Source organism: Manis pentadactyla, chromosome 2 (assembly GCF_030020395.1).
Source record: "Manis pentadactyla isolate mManPen7 chromosome 2, mManPen7.hap1, whole genome shotgun sequence".
Taxonomy (NCBI): Eukaryota; Metazoa; Chordata; class Mammalia; order Pholidota; family Manidae; genus Manis; species Manis pentadactyla.
The window spans coordinates 154,687,089-154,704,433 of record NC_080020.1 but is presented as its reverse complement, the minus strand read 5'-3'; the positions used below and the strand labels follow the sequence as shown (position 1 = coordinate 154,704,433).

At 33.4% G+C, this 17,345-nt stretch overlaps 1 protein-coding gene across 1 annotated transcript in view; it reads right to left on the bottom strand.

The window, feature by feature from the left end:
• The window catches only part of LOC118909533 (girdin-like), a 113,742-nt gene that overhangs the window by 86,596 nt on the left and 9,801 nt on the right, over positions 1 to 17,345 (bottom strand). Inside the window, exon 4 of the mRNA XM_057496960.1 lies at positions 7,706 to 7,814. Within this exon, the coding sequence (XP_057352943.1) occupies positions 7,706 to 7,814 (109 nt within the window). The remainder of the gene's footprint in view (positions 1 to 7,705; positions 7,815 to 17,345) is intronic.

Sequence of the window (17,345 nt, the reverse complement as noted above, 5' to 3'; positions counted from 1 at the left end):
TATTTTTCTAAGTTGTGACACTTTTATGAGGAAACTGTCCAAAGTGGTTAGGAATCTTCAATACGGTCCACTCTCTCTCCTCCACCCTCTTCGTCAGCTGGCTCCCCACTTCCTGCCTACTATGTTACCCCATGCTCTCATGCTAGCTCAGTCTCCCCACAAAGATGAAAGCAATCTCATATATCCTTTCACCATAGGGCACCATCAATGACATCATGTGTTAATACAGCTGACCTTTACACTATGAAGTTCGATTATATTTGGATGATGCAAATTACTGTTGCAAATTGCTAAATTCAAACTTACCTCTCTGTATCTAACAATGTACTCTAGTGTAATGAAATTGAATGAATTAGTAAAGAGTACTCTGGTGCAGCAGAACCAGAATGCCTAGGCTTAAATCAGCTCCATGACTTTTTATGTGTATGACTTTTGTTGGGAAGAGTAGGAAGTGAAACAAAAGTAGCAAGTTACTATAACGAAGACTGGTGGGGGGGAAGGTCTACCTTTTAATTTAGTTCCAACTATTAATTTTAAGTTATCCCTGAACAACTGATATTAGGTAAGACAGGTAAAAATTATACAAATTTTAGAAACCCTACTTATTCTAAACCTTGTATTTCATTCTATTGGTTCTTCAGAGGTTTCCAGCTATATTTTTGGAAAAAAATCCTATTTCTTTATTCCAGTCTTATAGGTAATTAAAAGATATACAAGACATAAGAGATGAGAGACTAAAAAAAAAACTGATTGGTATTGTTAAAGCTCTATTGTATCATCCCCAGACTTCCCAGACTTCACGTAGTTCTAAAGATGTTCATTATTAAGGTGCTAAACAAATGGAAAAATAATATATAAATGAGCTCAAGATAAATGATTTTAAGTAGATGGAACTAATTAGTTGATGGGTTAAGGATAATACATGTACATGAAGTAGTAAAGATACTTCTTGAATTGGTTACTAAAGTAATAAAAACTTATAAAAAGTGTGTAGAGAAAAGAATTTTAGCAATACAATTGAAAAAGGAGAAAGTTTTGAGAAAATCAGAACAGTCATTCATCCAAGAAATATTTACTGCATGTTGATTTTCTGACAGACATTGTTTTTGACTCTGGAGATACAGCAATGAACAAACAAAACCCTTGCTCATGGAATTTATGTATTAGTAAATTTACTAAAGGGGTAGACAGAAAATAAGTAAGTAAATGTTTTTGTTGATAACTGCTAAGGATAAAAACAAAGCAGAGAATGAGGAGTGTTGGTGGAGGTGAAGATAGGAAGGTTGCAATTTTTTAAAAGTATGCAGGCATTCAAATACAGAGAATTGGAGTGTTTCCAGGACCACTAAAGCTGACTCACTGAATAGGTGGAAATTTTACCCTGGTAGGAAGACAGTTGAGAAAGATTTGGAGAATAGCAATACTTTATAAAAAGAAATAGGACAAGAAAGAGCTAGCAGAAATTATGTTAATAGGAAAATTATAATAGAGGTGCTTTGAAACATAATACAAGCAATTTAATTCCTATTACTTTTAGTTGGTTTGTATAACTTCTCTATAAAAATGTTATATTACTCTAATTTTTAGTTGACCACCTAAAAACTTTATTAATACACATTAAAGTTTCTGTGTGTTAAAGTTCATGCTACTAAACCATTGTAAGAAAGGATATTTCATGTTTGTGCCAAACACAGACATTATTTAGTTACTATTCAAAGATAACTTAAACTAGCCTTCTCCTTCTTCCTGTAAATTATCTGTAACACTTCCTTCACAGTAAGAAGTCAAATGATATTGCTGGCAAAGGTCTGAGCTTATTTCCCTTCGCTGAATCACACACTAAGCAAAATATTATTACTATAAGTTCACTTCTATAGTACTAAGTATGGGTTTTAAAAGTTTCTACAATAAACTGGAATGATAGTCTCTCCTTTGAGACTCTTATAATCTATTTAAAAATTTTGAACATAATTACATCTATCATACTATTTGTATTTGTCCTTTTATTTGTACTACTAGTGAAAAGATTTAAGACTGTTACCATAATTTTAGCAGACTATAGAAAAAAGTTAAATGCATAGCATTAAGGGAAAGAACATCTGACCAAAGGGTCAAACATATGACAAAACATAAAGCATTTGTTGTAGAGCAAAGGGTCTCATTTCCTTGACTACTGAGTTTCATTATTACTGCAAATGTTGCTTGTTATAGGAGATGTTAAAGAAAAAGCTTTAAAGAAATGCTTTTTCTGACAACTAGATTAATGGTACTAGACTTGGTTTTTGTTTTTAATATTAGTTACATCAATCATGCAAAACCTTCCTAATAAATTTAAGTTTCCTAATTGTAAAGTATGCTTTCTTTTTGACCCCGAAATGATTCAGATCATTATTTTAATGGTGGGTGAAACACTACCATACTGCTTTTAGTACTTATTTAAACTGCAGCCAGTGCAGTCATTCCAAACAATAGCTCTCGACAGAGATAAAAAAAAAGGACTAAGATTTTTACTTGTAAAGTATGTCTCTGATAATCAAATTATGATTTGTTTTGCTTGCCTGGGTAATTTTACATATTACAAAGTTCTTAGGTAATTTACATTTTATGAAACAAAACCCTTTGTTATTATGTAAATAATTCCCCCCACTAACAATCTTCTTAAGAGTATTCTGTCAAGTTTCCTGTCACCCTGGGAATCCTTTTTGCAAGGTAACCTTGATGCTTACCAGTTCATTAAAAAAAGAATTGGAAACAAACATTGTGAATTTTAACCTACGCAAATTCATTTTCCTTTTGTGAATCAGAATATCAAAACGTATTAAAATATTTTACTTCAAATGCTTTTTCTGAGAGATGTGTAAGATATAAAAAAATATTATTACTTTTAGAAAGATTTTTGTGGAAAACTGGATTTTTCCAAGAGATGGGTAATTTAAGAGATGGTAAGAACAGCAATACTTTAGACTTTGTTAACTTGAAACCTGTCATATATTAAACCATGCCATGTGTGTCTGGGTAATAAACATGAGAATAAAACATTATTTTAGTAAGTCAATTAATTATGTAAATGAGATGGTTAACCTGTTTCTTTAGAAGTACCTTAGAAACATTTTATCTAAGAATATGAAGCATGAGGCAGGCTAGAGATTGTATGGTAAACTGTAGTGGTACAAAGGAAAATTCAACCCTTGGTAATATTTTGTGTTTTAAACATCTTAAACAATATTGACAAAATGTTAAGATATTTGATCCCTTCCAGACCTTACTTAGTCCACTGGTATTCAAACTTAGATTAATGAAAAGGGTATAACTGGTCATCCAGCAAACGTTAATGAAAAACTTAGATCTGTTTAAAACAAAGTTGATAGTCAAGTCAAATTGCTAAAAATAATAGTATCGTCTTGGCACTATTAACATTTTGGCTTCTCAACATTGGCACTACTAACATTTTGGGCTGCATAATTCATAGTTGTGGAGAATTGTCCAGTGCACTATAGGATCTTAGGTGCATTCATGGCTTCTTTCCATTAAATCAGTAGTACCTCTAGTGTGACAACCCAAACTATCTCCAGTCATTACTAAATGCCTCCCAGGGAATAAAATCACCTTCCATTGAGAACCACTTCACTGCTGAACTGAAAGATTTCACAATTCTCTCTTCCTCAAATCAAATTTTTTTACAGCTATAATTTCATTAAATTAACATGACTAATACAAAGATAACTTTAACAGTTGCCTTGGGCATGAGAAGACAAAGAACAAGAAAGTAGTAGTTTAATAAAAAAGAATTAAATACTACCACATGCTACGACATGGATGAACCTTGAAATCATTATGTGAAGTGAAAGAAGTCAGTAACAAAAGACCATTGTATAATTCCATTTTTATGAAATATCCAGAATAGGGAAAACTACAGAAACAAAACAGCTCAGCTGCCTCAGGCTGGGGTGGTGGTGGCAGAGGCAGGTAAGGATGGTGGCAGATGTGTATATGCAGGGTTGGGGGAAATGGAGAGAGACTGCTAGTAGATACAGGGTTTCTTTAGGCAGTGATAAAAATCTCCTAAAATTGGTTGTGTTGATGCTTGCACAACTCTGTAAATTTACTAACTATTGAACTGGACAAGATAAATGGGTTTTTATTATGGTATGTGAATTTTATCTCAATAAAGCTGTTAAAAGAAAACGTTAAGTATACAATATAGAAGTAGGTTGTATTGACAATGGATTTAAGATTCTGATGCAGAACTCCCTTTGTCTTTTTTTAAATTCAAGTATTGTTGACATATGATATTATATTGGTTTCAGATATACAACACAGTGGTTCAACAGTTACCCATATTGTTAAATCCTCACCCTCTCTAGTGTGGTTACTATTTATGAACATAGTAAGATGTTACAGAAACATTGGCTATATTCTCCATGCTGAACTACCAACCCCAGGACCAACTTGTATTGTGGTTGCAAATTATTGTGCCCCTTTATTGCCTTCACCCTCCCCCACAACCCATCCCAACCCTTCCCCCTTGGTAACCACTAGTCCCTTCTTTGTGTCTGAGTCTACTGATATTTTGTTGCTTCTGTTTTGCTTTGTTTTTATACTCCACAAATAAATGAAATCGTATAGTATTTGTCTTTCTCCACCTGGCTTTTTTCACTGAGCATAATACCCTCTAAATCCATCCATGTTATGACTTTTTTCCACAAAAAAGTTTCACTGAAATTTTTAAGGGAAATTTCCACCTCCCTAAAAATAGTATGAAACTAAAAATCCAGCTTCTTTCTCTACTAAGGTCAAAACTGATAAAGATTGTCAAGATAAGTCACTGTACCACTTACTCTAGTCTTTTGTTTAAACTATCTAGACATATGATATGAAAAAACAATAAAAAAACAAAACAGATATACTGTAAAACCTAATTCACTGAAATAATCTGGAGGAAAATGAAAGCCAGAATATTGGCAACTATTAAATTAAGTTTATTAAAAAAAACCTAACACAGGTTTTTACTTCTGGGAACAATAAGTGCTAGACATTAGAAAGGAATTTAAAAATGCTGGATAATTTTTTTTAAATCTTTTAAAATATATGAGTGAACTCAACAAAGTAAAAAAAAATAATATTCAGCTAAAAAAAAACAAAATAAAAAACCTGAACTCTGCAAAGGAAGACAAGGAAGACGTCATTTTTCTTGGCTTTTGGTACAGACTGAGGAGGGTTGTTTCCTTAATGATTTGCAGTAATGTAGTCCCAATCTTAAAAAAAAATATCAACACATATATAACTTACATATACAGAAACGCAGAAAAAGAGATCCAGGAGCCCAAATACGCAGGCTCTAATAGTGGCAGTCTCCTGGCACTGAAACTGTAACTGTGTTTGTACTTTCTACTTTTTTTTTTAGTTTTCTACAGTATACAAAACAAGTGTTGCTTCTAAAATAACATAAAGTTGCTTAAAATAAATTAAAAGTGGTTCTGGGTAGGCTACACAAAAAGAAATGAATCCTCTCTGAAGCAATGCATTTTTGATCCAGACAAAATGTAAACTGTGCTCCCACAAATAAATTTCCCACACAAAATGAGCTCACAATTAAAACATACATACACACCACTGCCACCATCATCCTGAGAAAAATAGCAAGCAGAAAAGAAATAAAGGTGAGATTCAGACCCCCACAGATCTGATTTTAGATTTTGGAATTATCAGACATAAAACCCAAAACAAAAAATGCTTAAATTCTGAGGAAATACAGGAAGGAATTAAAACAATGACTACTAAACAAAATGAAAAAGCAGACATAAAAAGAATCAAGCACAACTTCTAGGAATGAAAGATACAGTTACTCAGAGTCAAAACTTAACCAATGAATAAAACAGAAGATTTGACACACAAGGGGCAAATTAGCAAAGTGGAGAGAAAGTCCTGAAAAAATACTCAATGAAGCAGAAGACTCATAGTGTAAAAGAAAGTTTAATAAATGTGGAAGACAAAGTAAGAAAATCTAATACACATGTAATATCAATATCTGAATAATATCAGATTAACAGAATAGAAAAGATGCTTTTAAAAGAGAGAATATTAGAAGCTACTATGGACATAAATAAGAAATTTAAACTTAAAACAAAAATTATGCTTATAGCTGACTTCTCCAAAATAAAAAGTAAGCCAGAGATAGAAGAATAAAATCTACAAAACACCGAGAGAAAAGAAATTGTTAAAAAAGAACTGCATACCCAGTAAAATTGTCATTCACGAACAAGAGTAAAATAAAGACATTTTCAGGACAAATGAACACTTAGAAACTTTACTATCAACAAGCTCTCTCTAAACAAACATTTAAGGATGTACTTCAGTAAGAAACTTATACAAAAGCAGGCCTGAGATACTTAAGAAAACCAGGAGATGCTGAAAAAAGGAAGACATGGAGCTTGATCTAAAGAAACACTGAGTTTATGTATTTAATAGTACTTTCAATATCTAATTTATGAGTTTAAAAAAAAGAAAGTACAAGAAAAGAACTGGTTAAAAGTCACAGGGGAATGACTGGACATAAAGCATTTAAAAGCCATAGTACTATTCTATAAAAGAGAAAAAATCTTGATTAATTTTGGCCTTTGCTATGCTAAGTATGAAAGGTAAAATTTTGAGAGTGGCCTCTAAGAAAAGAGAAGAGAAAATCAGCACCATACAAACTATAGTGGCCTCTAAAAAAATAGAAGAGAAAATCAGTACCACACAAACTATATTCTTTGAAAATGTTTAAACCAGTAGAAAGCAAAATATGAGGAAACAATTACTGATAAGTGTATAATTGTGCAGAATAATTAAACAATTTTAAATTCATGTACCCAATAACATAGCTTTAAACTGTATAAATGAAAATTTGACAAAACTGTTATCAAAATGGGAGATTTCAAGTCATCTTTCTCACTAAGTAATAGATCAAGGGACAAAATTAGTCAGGCTGCAAAAGACTGAATAATATATTTAACAAACAAGCTTGCTCTGACTCACTCAAACAATTGGTGAGTACACATCTTTCTCAAGCGTATGTCAAACAATAATGAAAACTGACAAAATACTAGGTCAGGGCAAATAATTGTTAACAAATGTCAAAAAATCAGTACCATACAAACTATATTCTTTGACAAAAATAAAAACCAAAAAAGGCTGATTGAAAAATACCAAATGTTTGCAATCTAAAAGCATATTTCCAAATAAAATTAAGTAAAATAAGAAATCATAACAAAAATTAGAAAATGCTTAAACACTTAAAAAATATAACATATCAAAATGTGTGTGATGTAGCTATAGCAATTCTAAGAGGCATATTGATAGCCTTACAAATGCTCATATTTAAACTCTGAAATATGCAACCAACTTAAGTTTTAAAAAGGATGACAGAAAGTATATTTTTCAAAGGCAAATTCAAGTAAGCTACAAAGTGTTACACTATGTGAGTTCTCAGGAAACTAGGAAATGGTTTTAAAAATTTATCAATTATTTGTGAAATTAGATAATTATGAAGTGCATTAATATTGAATAAGAAATAAACTATATTATTCCTGCTCTCTCCAGCAAAAAGATCAGATCTGGAACATAACAAGAATTTAATATATATTAGTTGATTGATACTAAATATCACAAAAATATGAATATGAAGCAGTTATGAAATTAACAGATGAAAAAAGGGACCACTTACCTGGTAATAAAATTTTATCTGTCTCATCAAAATGGATAGATTATGAATTCTAAGTGAGGCATCATTGTTGACTTTTTTATTGACTCTCTGACTCTCCAATTTAGGATTACTAAAACAAGAAATTAAAGAAATTAAGAAAAAAATTTTAAATGCTTTAAGCTACAATTATATTGACATACACCTATCAGCCTATGGATGACAAAAAATAATCATATAATACATTTTTTAAAATTTGTGCATTCAGCTGTATTAACAGAGAATCAAAAAAAAGACAAATGATTACTTTGACATGTATTCTGTGCTTCTAATTAATATAAATGTACCTGATATTTCTAAGACCTACAAAACAAATCTGAAACATTAAGTAAGATGCTACCCTTCATTCTCATTTTCTCTCCACATAATATGGGGGAGGGGAGCACAGGGAAGGCAGTACAACACAGAGAAGACAAGTGGTGATTCTATAGCATCTTACTATGCTGATGGACAGTGACTGTAATGGGGTATGTGGTGGGGACTTGATAATGGGGGGAGTCTAGTTACCACATTGTTGCTCATGTAATTGTACATTAATGACACCTGCCCCCAAAAAAAGGTTACAAGCCAGTTATTTCACAGAACATTCTTCAATTGAATTTGTCAGATTAGTCTGTGTCTGACTCAAGTTCAGGTTATATATCATTGACAAGAAAAACAGATAAGAGATCTTGTGTTCTTAATGCATCCTAAGAGGTGGTACATGATTTTGATTTGTCCCATTTTTGTTGACATTCCCTTTTCACTTGATTCAACTGGTATCTGCCAGTTTTCTCTAAGAGAGTTACTCTTTTTCTTTTGTATTAAGTATTTTGTGGGAACAAACTTTGAAACTATGTCAATATCTGATCTTTAATTTATTTATATCTGTATGCATTCATGGGTACCAATAGTATTCAACTGATCATAATCTATTACCATAATTACTTTGATAACTACCATAGGTTATCTTTTCGTTTTGTAGATTATTTCCTTTGTGGTGGTGAAGTTTTTAGTTTGATGCAATCTCATTTGATGAATTTTGCTTTTGCGGCCATATCCATCACTGGGTTTTCTTTCAAAACCACTTTATAATATTCTTTATGATGGTCTTTTATTAGATGCTTAAATGCCTTCTAGTATTTGCTGTTAGAGTGAATGTAGTATTTTCAAATTATATCTGTTAATAGGCTATTATTCATATATGAATGCTATCAATTTTTGTGTATCACTCTTATCTTTAGAAATCTTGCTAAACTTTAATAGGTTGTCCTTTGATATTCCTTGAGGTCCCCTGAATATAATTTATAGTCTTTCCATACTGATCATCAATTATCCCAACAATTACTAAGGAGCTTATCATTTCCCACTGATCTCTATGGTATACTAGATGCCCATTATGTAAGTGTGGGTCTACTTTTGGAGTCTACTCTGTCCCATTAACCCATATATTTATTCCTGTGTCATTAAAACCTTTTTAATATTACCATAGCTTTATTATTATCTTAATTCTTTTAGTGCAAGCTCCTCTTTTATGTTTTTGTTTTCTAACTTGTCCTGACTGGTCCTATACATCACTCTTTTCTATGAATTTTAGGACATTTATAAGGTTCTATGAAAAACATCATTGAGATTTAATAGGATTTCATTAGTATTAATTTGATAAAGACTGACATTTGCATTAGTAAAATGTAAAAATTTCCCCCACAAAAGTGTTGCACATTTAAATAAAAAATTTTAACTTGGGTTTTTGTGAAATGGATGTTTTCTATTTCATTGTCTACTTTATCATTGCCAGTGTATAACAGGAAAACTGTAGTTTCTGTGTATCTCACTTTTGATTAACCACCTTTCAAAATTTAGTTTACTTAGTTCATTGTTCTAGGTTTTCCAGGTAAAAAAATCTTATCATCATCAAATATCAGTTTCGTTCCTCCTTTCCAATCTTACATGTCATTTCTATTTCTCTTCTTATTGTATTAACAAATAATAATGGAGATAGGAGCTACCCTATCTTCTTCTTAAAGTTAATGGGATATTTCTCCACTAATGTTTCTCCACTAATGCTATAATCTCCTAATGGATACTCTCCTTCAAGTTAAGTTCCCTCCTATTCCTATTCAATTATCTGTATAGGTGCTGAATTTTATCCAATTTTTCCTACATCTACGCCTACCTGATTCTTCTCCTTTGACATGTTAATGTAGTGAATTTATGTTACTGAATCATCCTCATAATCCTAGACTATTTACTCCATCAGCTCCACCCCACAGTATAACAACTACTCCCTTTTTTTGGTATAAAGTTCTACCACAGGTTTTCTAATAACTGCCATTATGCCTGTCATGTTATCACTAGACCAAGCTTCTTGAGAGCAGAGACCATATCATATTCACATTTTTATCTCTATAAAATTACCATATAATCTAACACAAATGTTGTTTGAATAGATAAGAATAAGTGATCTGAGACTAAGCATAGTATTTTAAAAATTGTTGCTTTCTAGTAAGAGTTATGAGATGGCATTCTCCAAGCTAGTAACTCACTTGGCAACCTGGAACAAATACTTCCTACCAATGCGTGTGTCTCCAAAATCAGTTGAAAACAGAGTCCTAAATACAATTTGACTTTTACCAAATAAGGGAGAGTAGTAGGAAGATGGCAAGCCAAATCTGACCCATGACAGATTTATGCTTAGTTCAAGGGAAATAATGAATAGCCCAAGGCAAAAGAGTATAACTGTAAAAGTGGGTCAACGAGGTAAAAGCATGAATCTGAATTAGTCACAATGACAAGGATACTACATCACAGATGTCAGATCATGTGTATAGGCTTTTACCACTTTTTTCCATTCGCTTTCTCAGCTTTTCCCTTATAGGGTTATTCAGGAAAACAAAGAAAAGACAGACAGAAAAAAGTTTCAGCAGTGTTTTATCTATAAAATCCATGTGCACAACAAATCATTGTTTTTACTATATTTGGCAGACAAAGACAAACAGCAGCATGGTCACAAAGTCATGGTTAAAAACTCAAAAGAGAGCTGAAGGGAAACTTGTTTTATATAATTAACTCTGGTATACTTTAAGTCAGTAAATTAAACAAATGTTTATTGAATACTTACTGTGGCTATATTAATGTATAAAAGCTTAGTTTAGTCAAGCTATCATTGTGGAGAAAAGTACATCTGTATTTGGGAGAAGAGAGTAGGAACAACTCCAGTAACCAAAATATTAGATAGTTATTGTAAGATAAATTCCAATAAATTTTGACCGAAGTAAGCAGGCGAAGAGAAGCAACAAAGGGCCAGGTAGTTTATTTGAATGCCACCCCTGGGTGATGTTCCGTGTTCTGAAACACAGGCCAGGGAAGTCACACCCAGCAGAGCAGGCAGCAAGTTTTTAAAGAAGGCAGGGGGAGGGAGAGCAAAGGTGTACAGTGGCTCCAGGATTGGCTCATCTAGGGTACGTGGGGGTCTCTCATTGGCCTTTAGGCAGGTACTGGAAAGTTACCACTAATCTTTTAGCTTGGGGGAAGGGCTCTAGTTGGGAGGGTTATCGCATCAGGCTCTGTAATGTTGTCGGACAGGAACCTGTTAGTCTCTTTGCCTCCTTTGGTGAGGCCTGAGCTTGTCTATCAGGCTCACCCCTTCCCCTGATGCCTGCAGCCTAACAGTTATGTAAATTTCATCTGCAATCCTAGGCACTCAGTAAATCTTTTCCTCTCTAGTCTTCTTCCATCTCTTTGTTTCTATTTTCCTTGCTCTATATTTGAATCCCCGTATATACCTCTCATCCACCACTGTCTCCTATTCATATGTTGGTAACATTTAAACCTAAAAAATACTTTAGAGATTATCTAGTTTCACTATAAATCAGAAAATCAAAGTCCAAAGTAGTAATTTGTATAGGCTTTTACCACTTTTTTCCATTCTCTTTCTCAGCTTTTCCCTTATAGGATTATTCAGGAAAACAAAGAAAAGATAGACAGAAAAATGTTTCACCAGTGTTTTATCTATAAAATCCATGCACACAACAAATCATTGTTTTTACTATATTTTTGGAGCATATCCCTAATTCTGTCTTCACAATAAGTAATCAATCTAATGAAAATTCATTTCCTTCTCCCCACCCCTTGTTTATTACAGTAGTTTTTATTATAAATCTAGGTATTTAATTCTGAAAACAAATACTTAAGAAATATTTCAGTATTACTACTGAACATGTGTATAAACTATAAAAACTGTACAAATTTACATGTAATCCATTATTAAATGACAATAAACAATTTGGATTCTTACTTTGGGATGGATGTATAATATTCTAATAAATATGTGTGATTTCATTCCCACTTTAAAAAACTCCCACCTTAACAAGTAATGTACGTATTGTCTTTGTGCTTGACAGGTTATTACCAAGTTTCCTGTGCTCCTTAGATTTAAAAAAAATAAATTCCCAAAGTTTTTTGTTAAATTTATGTCTAACACTCCACCTTACGATATTTCAAAACTTAGTTGCCAGAAAGGCCTATAGTCTCTCTCTTTGAATGAAGTTTTTCTAAGAATTGGCGAGTCTCAAGAATTTAGAACTGTGGTTTGCTTGATCTTTTAAGATTTTTTTGTAAAAAAAATGTTTTTTCATTTTTTATGTTTTTTCATTTTCATTCTTTGAGAAAGACTGCTTGAAACAATTAAGACAATTCTGAATATTAAAAAAGGAACTGTTTAGTTTTTAACTATTAAGATATCAGATGAAATTATTCTACTAATCTAGGAAAAAGTGAGAAATGCAATTTAGAGAAGCTAGAGAAAGTATTTTGAAAAATTCACAGAAAAGTATTTTAACAACTAAAAGTAACCTCATATTCAACAGGGATCTTAAAGATAGGGGAATGAAAGTTTTCTACATCCTTTTATAAAACTGGTGCTTTGTGTTTACAAATCTCTGCTATGATCACATGGGATTTAAGGGGATTTTTATAAACTGGCCGACTCATTAGGAAATCCAATATAATAGTGGAGTTCTTTGGTAGAACAGGCAGATACCTAGGTTCTCACAGCCTCAGTTTCAGTTCCTAATCTACATTATACCTATTTAGAGTGTGCAAACAGAAATATAAAATTCCTACTTCTTTAGAATCATAGGATATCACACCACAGTTTATCTATAAACTTTCTGGACTTGGACACCAGGATAACTACTAAGCACTCTGGGCATGAGCAATAAACTTCCAGTTATAAGGGTTGGATTTCTCACTTGACTCATGTCTACTTTGAGTTATGGTCATACTTACATATGTTAGGAATATGGAAAACAGGCCCTTTCAGTCCAAGAGTGTGATCTCTTTATGGGAGAAGGATCACCCTTTGGTGAAACTGCCCCAAAAGTACTATCTCCACTTCCATGAAAAATAGTTGAATATTCAAAGATAGATTTACTGAAAATTATGCAAATCAAGAAACAAAGTAACTCAGAAAAAGAGTATTTTTTTTTAAAAGAAAAATGTGATAATGGTACACCATCTGGCACTGCAAAGAACATTATAGTTATACTATATAACTATACAGTGTAGTATACAGTGATTATTGATTTAACTAAACTTGGAATAACTACATTAGGACGACAGGGGAAGAAGATAGGGCATAAAAAAGATAACATTCCATTTACCATTATCCAGAAAGAAAACAGATAATGTCTAAAAGGGATAAATCAACATATACTAGGGCAGACATATTATCACTATATATGGGCTAAATAATAGAAGAAATTGTTAAAAAAATTCAAAGGTTTTACTTTACAGAACTGAGATGTGAGTAACTTAGGGCAGGGGACTGCTGTTTTTCATTACAAACCTTTTGGTATTAACTAATCCTTTTAACCATGTAAACATTTTCTAAAGGGAGAAAAAATACCCACAAAAAAATTGTGTTTCATGAAGCCTGTCCATTTTTTTTACTTTGAGGGAAAAATTTAAGTAATTGTATCTGACTATTATTTAACTGAATCACATTTAATGAGGCTATATATTTGTAGGATTCAATGACAGATTCAATAAGACAAGTTTGAGAGACTATGCATAAACAAAACAGTATAAAAAATTTCTCTTGTAGAAAGTATGCACTCTGTGTGAAAACAGAAAAAACTTTATGCCTGCATGTATTTTAAGGTTTGTTTCTTTTTTTTTTTTTTAACAGTGGATCAAGGCTTTAATGACGGATGGTCTTGCAAGATCCGGTGTCTGGTGGGCAGTGGTTTGTTTCTTTATATAGTAGAAGTCACAGTATAGTAATTTAAACAAACTGGGTATAGTAGAAGTCTAAAATTCTCTAAAAGGAAACTGTAGTCTCTCAAGTATTCTCAATATTCTCTTTCCTTCACATTTAATAATTAAAATGCTAACCAAAGATTAATTCAGAATAGACAGAATCATAGTTTATGAAGTTTTGATTAAACCCTTTTAGAAGGCATACTTTTAAAAAATCTTATCTTTGGAAAGACCTGTTTTTCTAAAATTACAGAAAACCTATGGAATTATACACATGTGATATGTGAACAAGTACCTTTCTAATCATATGTAGCTATTTCCAAGCCAACATTCTCTCAGATTGACCATTTCCTTTCACACGATGAAAAGAGAAAAATGCTTTATTTAGAGGCAAATAGCCTAGAGCAATACAGCTCAAATCCGTCCTGCCGGAAGCTAAATATAACATGACAATAAAAGAGGGCCTCCAGAAATTTCACATTTATAAATGATCTACTTATGACCAGATGCATTAATTACAATAAACAGTAGTGTTATCTATCACTGTATATAGCTAATTTTTAAATTAGGGTAAGAAATAAAGGAAAAGTTAGCAGTTCTGCAACACTAATATTCTAAATTTGGTCCTTGTATAACCAAGGATTCTGTCTTTATTTATTCATAGATCAGTATCTACAAAAAAAGAAAACTGATAGCTTTAATGGCTTCATGTTCTTCTGCCCAGACTGCACACCTGTTATGTACCTTCCTGGGCCATCTGTTTAGTGCTGGTGCTTCACAACATGTACTCGTTTTTGATCATGCCACCCTAACTGACAAGTAGGTATATACAGGGTTTTCTTTTTAATTTGGGGTATATTTTATAATATTTCCATGTCATGATGAAACATTTCAAATAACTAACTTGCATATCTAACTTCAAATGTACATATACCAGGATGAGTGCTTTATGAAAAATAATTATCACCATTTAAGGTTATCCAAGTAAGAAGGCATCTCAGTCTTGAGTATAATCAGGGAAATAAGTGGTTTAAAAAAAAGTATTAAATCAAGAGAACCAATGCTCTGATTTAAAAATTGCAACTGGACACAAACAAAATAAAAATCAAACCTAATACATACCCTTAACTTTGGTTTTATCTGAACTGGACAAAATGACTGAAGATCTACGCTTTACTTCTTAGAATGAGTCAGTCTTCAATATTTGACTCCTTCAAATATTAGACTAGTAGTTTTCTAACTTTTTGGTGTGAGCACCCTTTTCCATTCTTAAATTACTGAGGACTCTAAAAAGCTTTTGTTTATGTGAGTTGTATCTACCAATATTTACTATATTATAAATTAAAATTAAGGATTAAAAAATAATTTCTTAGTCTGCTAAGAACAAACTCACATGTTAACTTAAAGACCATTTTTATGTTAAATGTTTTTTCCTAAAACAAAAAAATTTAATGGGGAGTGACATTCTTTTACAATCTCATTTCCCATTAGCAAGAAAAATAAATCTCTGCTTTGGCCATACCAAATAACCTAGAGTTCTTTAATTACACCATTGTTATCTACATCTTTAATGCCACTTTTCATGCTATTTTCTTTGCTTAAAATGTCCTTCCTCCTACTTCTGGTTATGACTCTTATTCACCCAATTGCTCCTACTTAATTTTAACTTTTAAGTTCTAGTTCAAATGCTCCTTCCTCCAAAGAGCCTTTCCTCCATATAATTCATCAGATCACTTTGTGGCAACACTGTATCAAAAACTCAATTACAGGATACAGCACATACATCACACTACAATTCGTTTACATGCTTGTCTCCCCTTACCAGCGACCAAGGACCATACCTTACTTATGCAGCATCATATGCCCGACACCTTGCAGATTGTTTGTCATATAGAGTAAGTCACACAGTAAGCACTGAGAAACCATTCACTGACTAGATTGAACTTTGATGAACCATCCTTTCACACTTCTCTCGGTAAGTACTATGTTTAGATACTGGCAAAAGAGGGCTCAGCCCTGAGTTCCAGACTGGCCCTCCTCAGGGCCACACACCTCACCACTGGGCAAGAAGTCCATGGAAATAAGACAATGTACCCATATACTCCTCCTTCTAAATGACACTCCAGTCACTTAGAACTCTGGAATTTCTTGCTCAAATACCTCCAACCCAATTTCAAGGCCTGAATGGGCCACATGTTCTAAGGATGGACTATGCTACACACATGTAGACCCATGGGCCAAGGAGCAGTATCTAGAAGAGGGAGTATAAGAGCTAGCACCTTGGGCATGCATGCAGGAAACCCACAGGCACACACGAGACCTCTTCATGGTGCCAAACAGAAAAAGGGATGGGGGAGGAGGCTGGGGTAGGAAACTATGCGTGTATGAATTCTAAATTCAACAAATCCTAAATCTGAATCTTCCCTTTTAAGTCATTATGAAAACATATGTATCAAGACAAAAGGCAAAAACATATTTAACAATTTATTAGCTTGGTTATAACCTTTAAATATTTAGAACTATTGTGGTAAATTAATGCTTGCCTGGGTCTCACGAAGGTTAGGGGTAGGCCTCCTCTCACTCAGAATTAAGTTGATAAGTTTCATCAACCTAGTTATATTAATCACTAAACTAGCAAAACAATGCTGAGATAGCATAAAAATAAAATCAGAAGGGAGAAAAGATGGTGGCATGAGTAGTGTGGCAGAAATCTCCTCCCAAAGCTACATATATTTTGAAAATACAGCAAATACAACTATTCCTAAAAGAGTGACCTCAAGTAACAGTACACCAGCCAGTCTACATCTGGGAGAAGTCAACATCTCATGGAAAAGGGTAAAGTACAAAGCCACGACCTGGCAGGACCCAGGCACCCCCTCCACCCCAGCTCACCAGCAGGAGGAAACGAATCAGAGTGGGGAGTGAGTGCAAGCACAGGACTGCTGAATACCCAGCCCCAGAAATCTACCTGAGGAGCACAGACCCACACCGCATGGTGCTCTGGAGTAAGAGCAGCTGAAAAGCAAAGTCTGAGACTAAGACGTGAACAGATTCCCACAACCAGCTGCCCTGGGACAAAAGAAAAGCAGGTGCTTTAAGGGATCTCTCAACAGTCAGAGGGCTGCTAAAGAGGCAAGGGTTTAGGAGAAAGAACAGGTGTACAAAATCGTCCTAGTGCACTCAACCCAGAAGGCTGGGAACTTTCAGGAGCTTCAGGCGCCCTTTTCCCCTGGTTGGCAGCGAAGCCCCAAGGCCCATCACTGCAATAAGCAGCCTGTCGCTCCTTCCTCACCACCGGCACCTTAGCACAAACCAGCTGTCCCTGCCACTGCTGCACACCAGCTGCAGGGCAGCTACACCTACA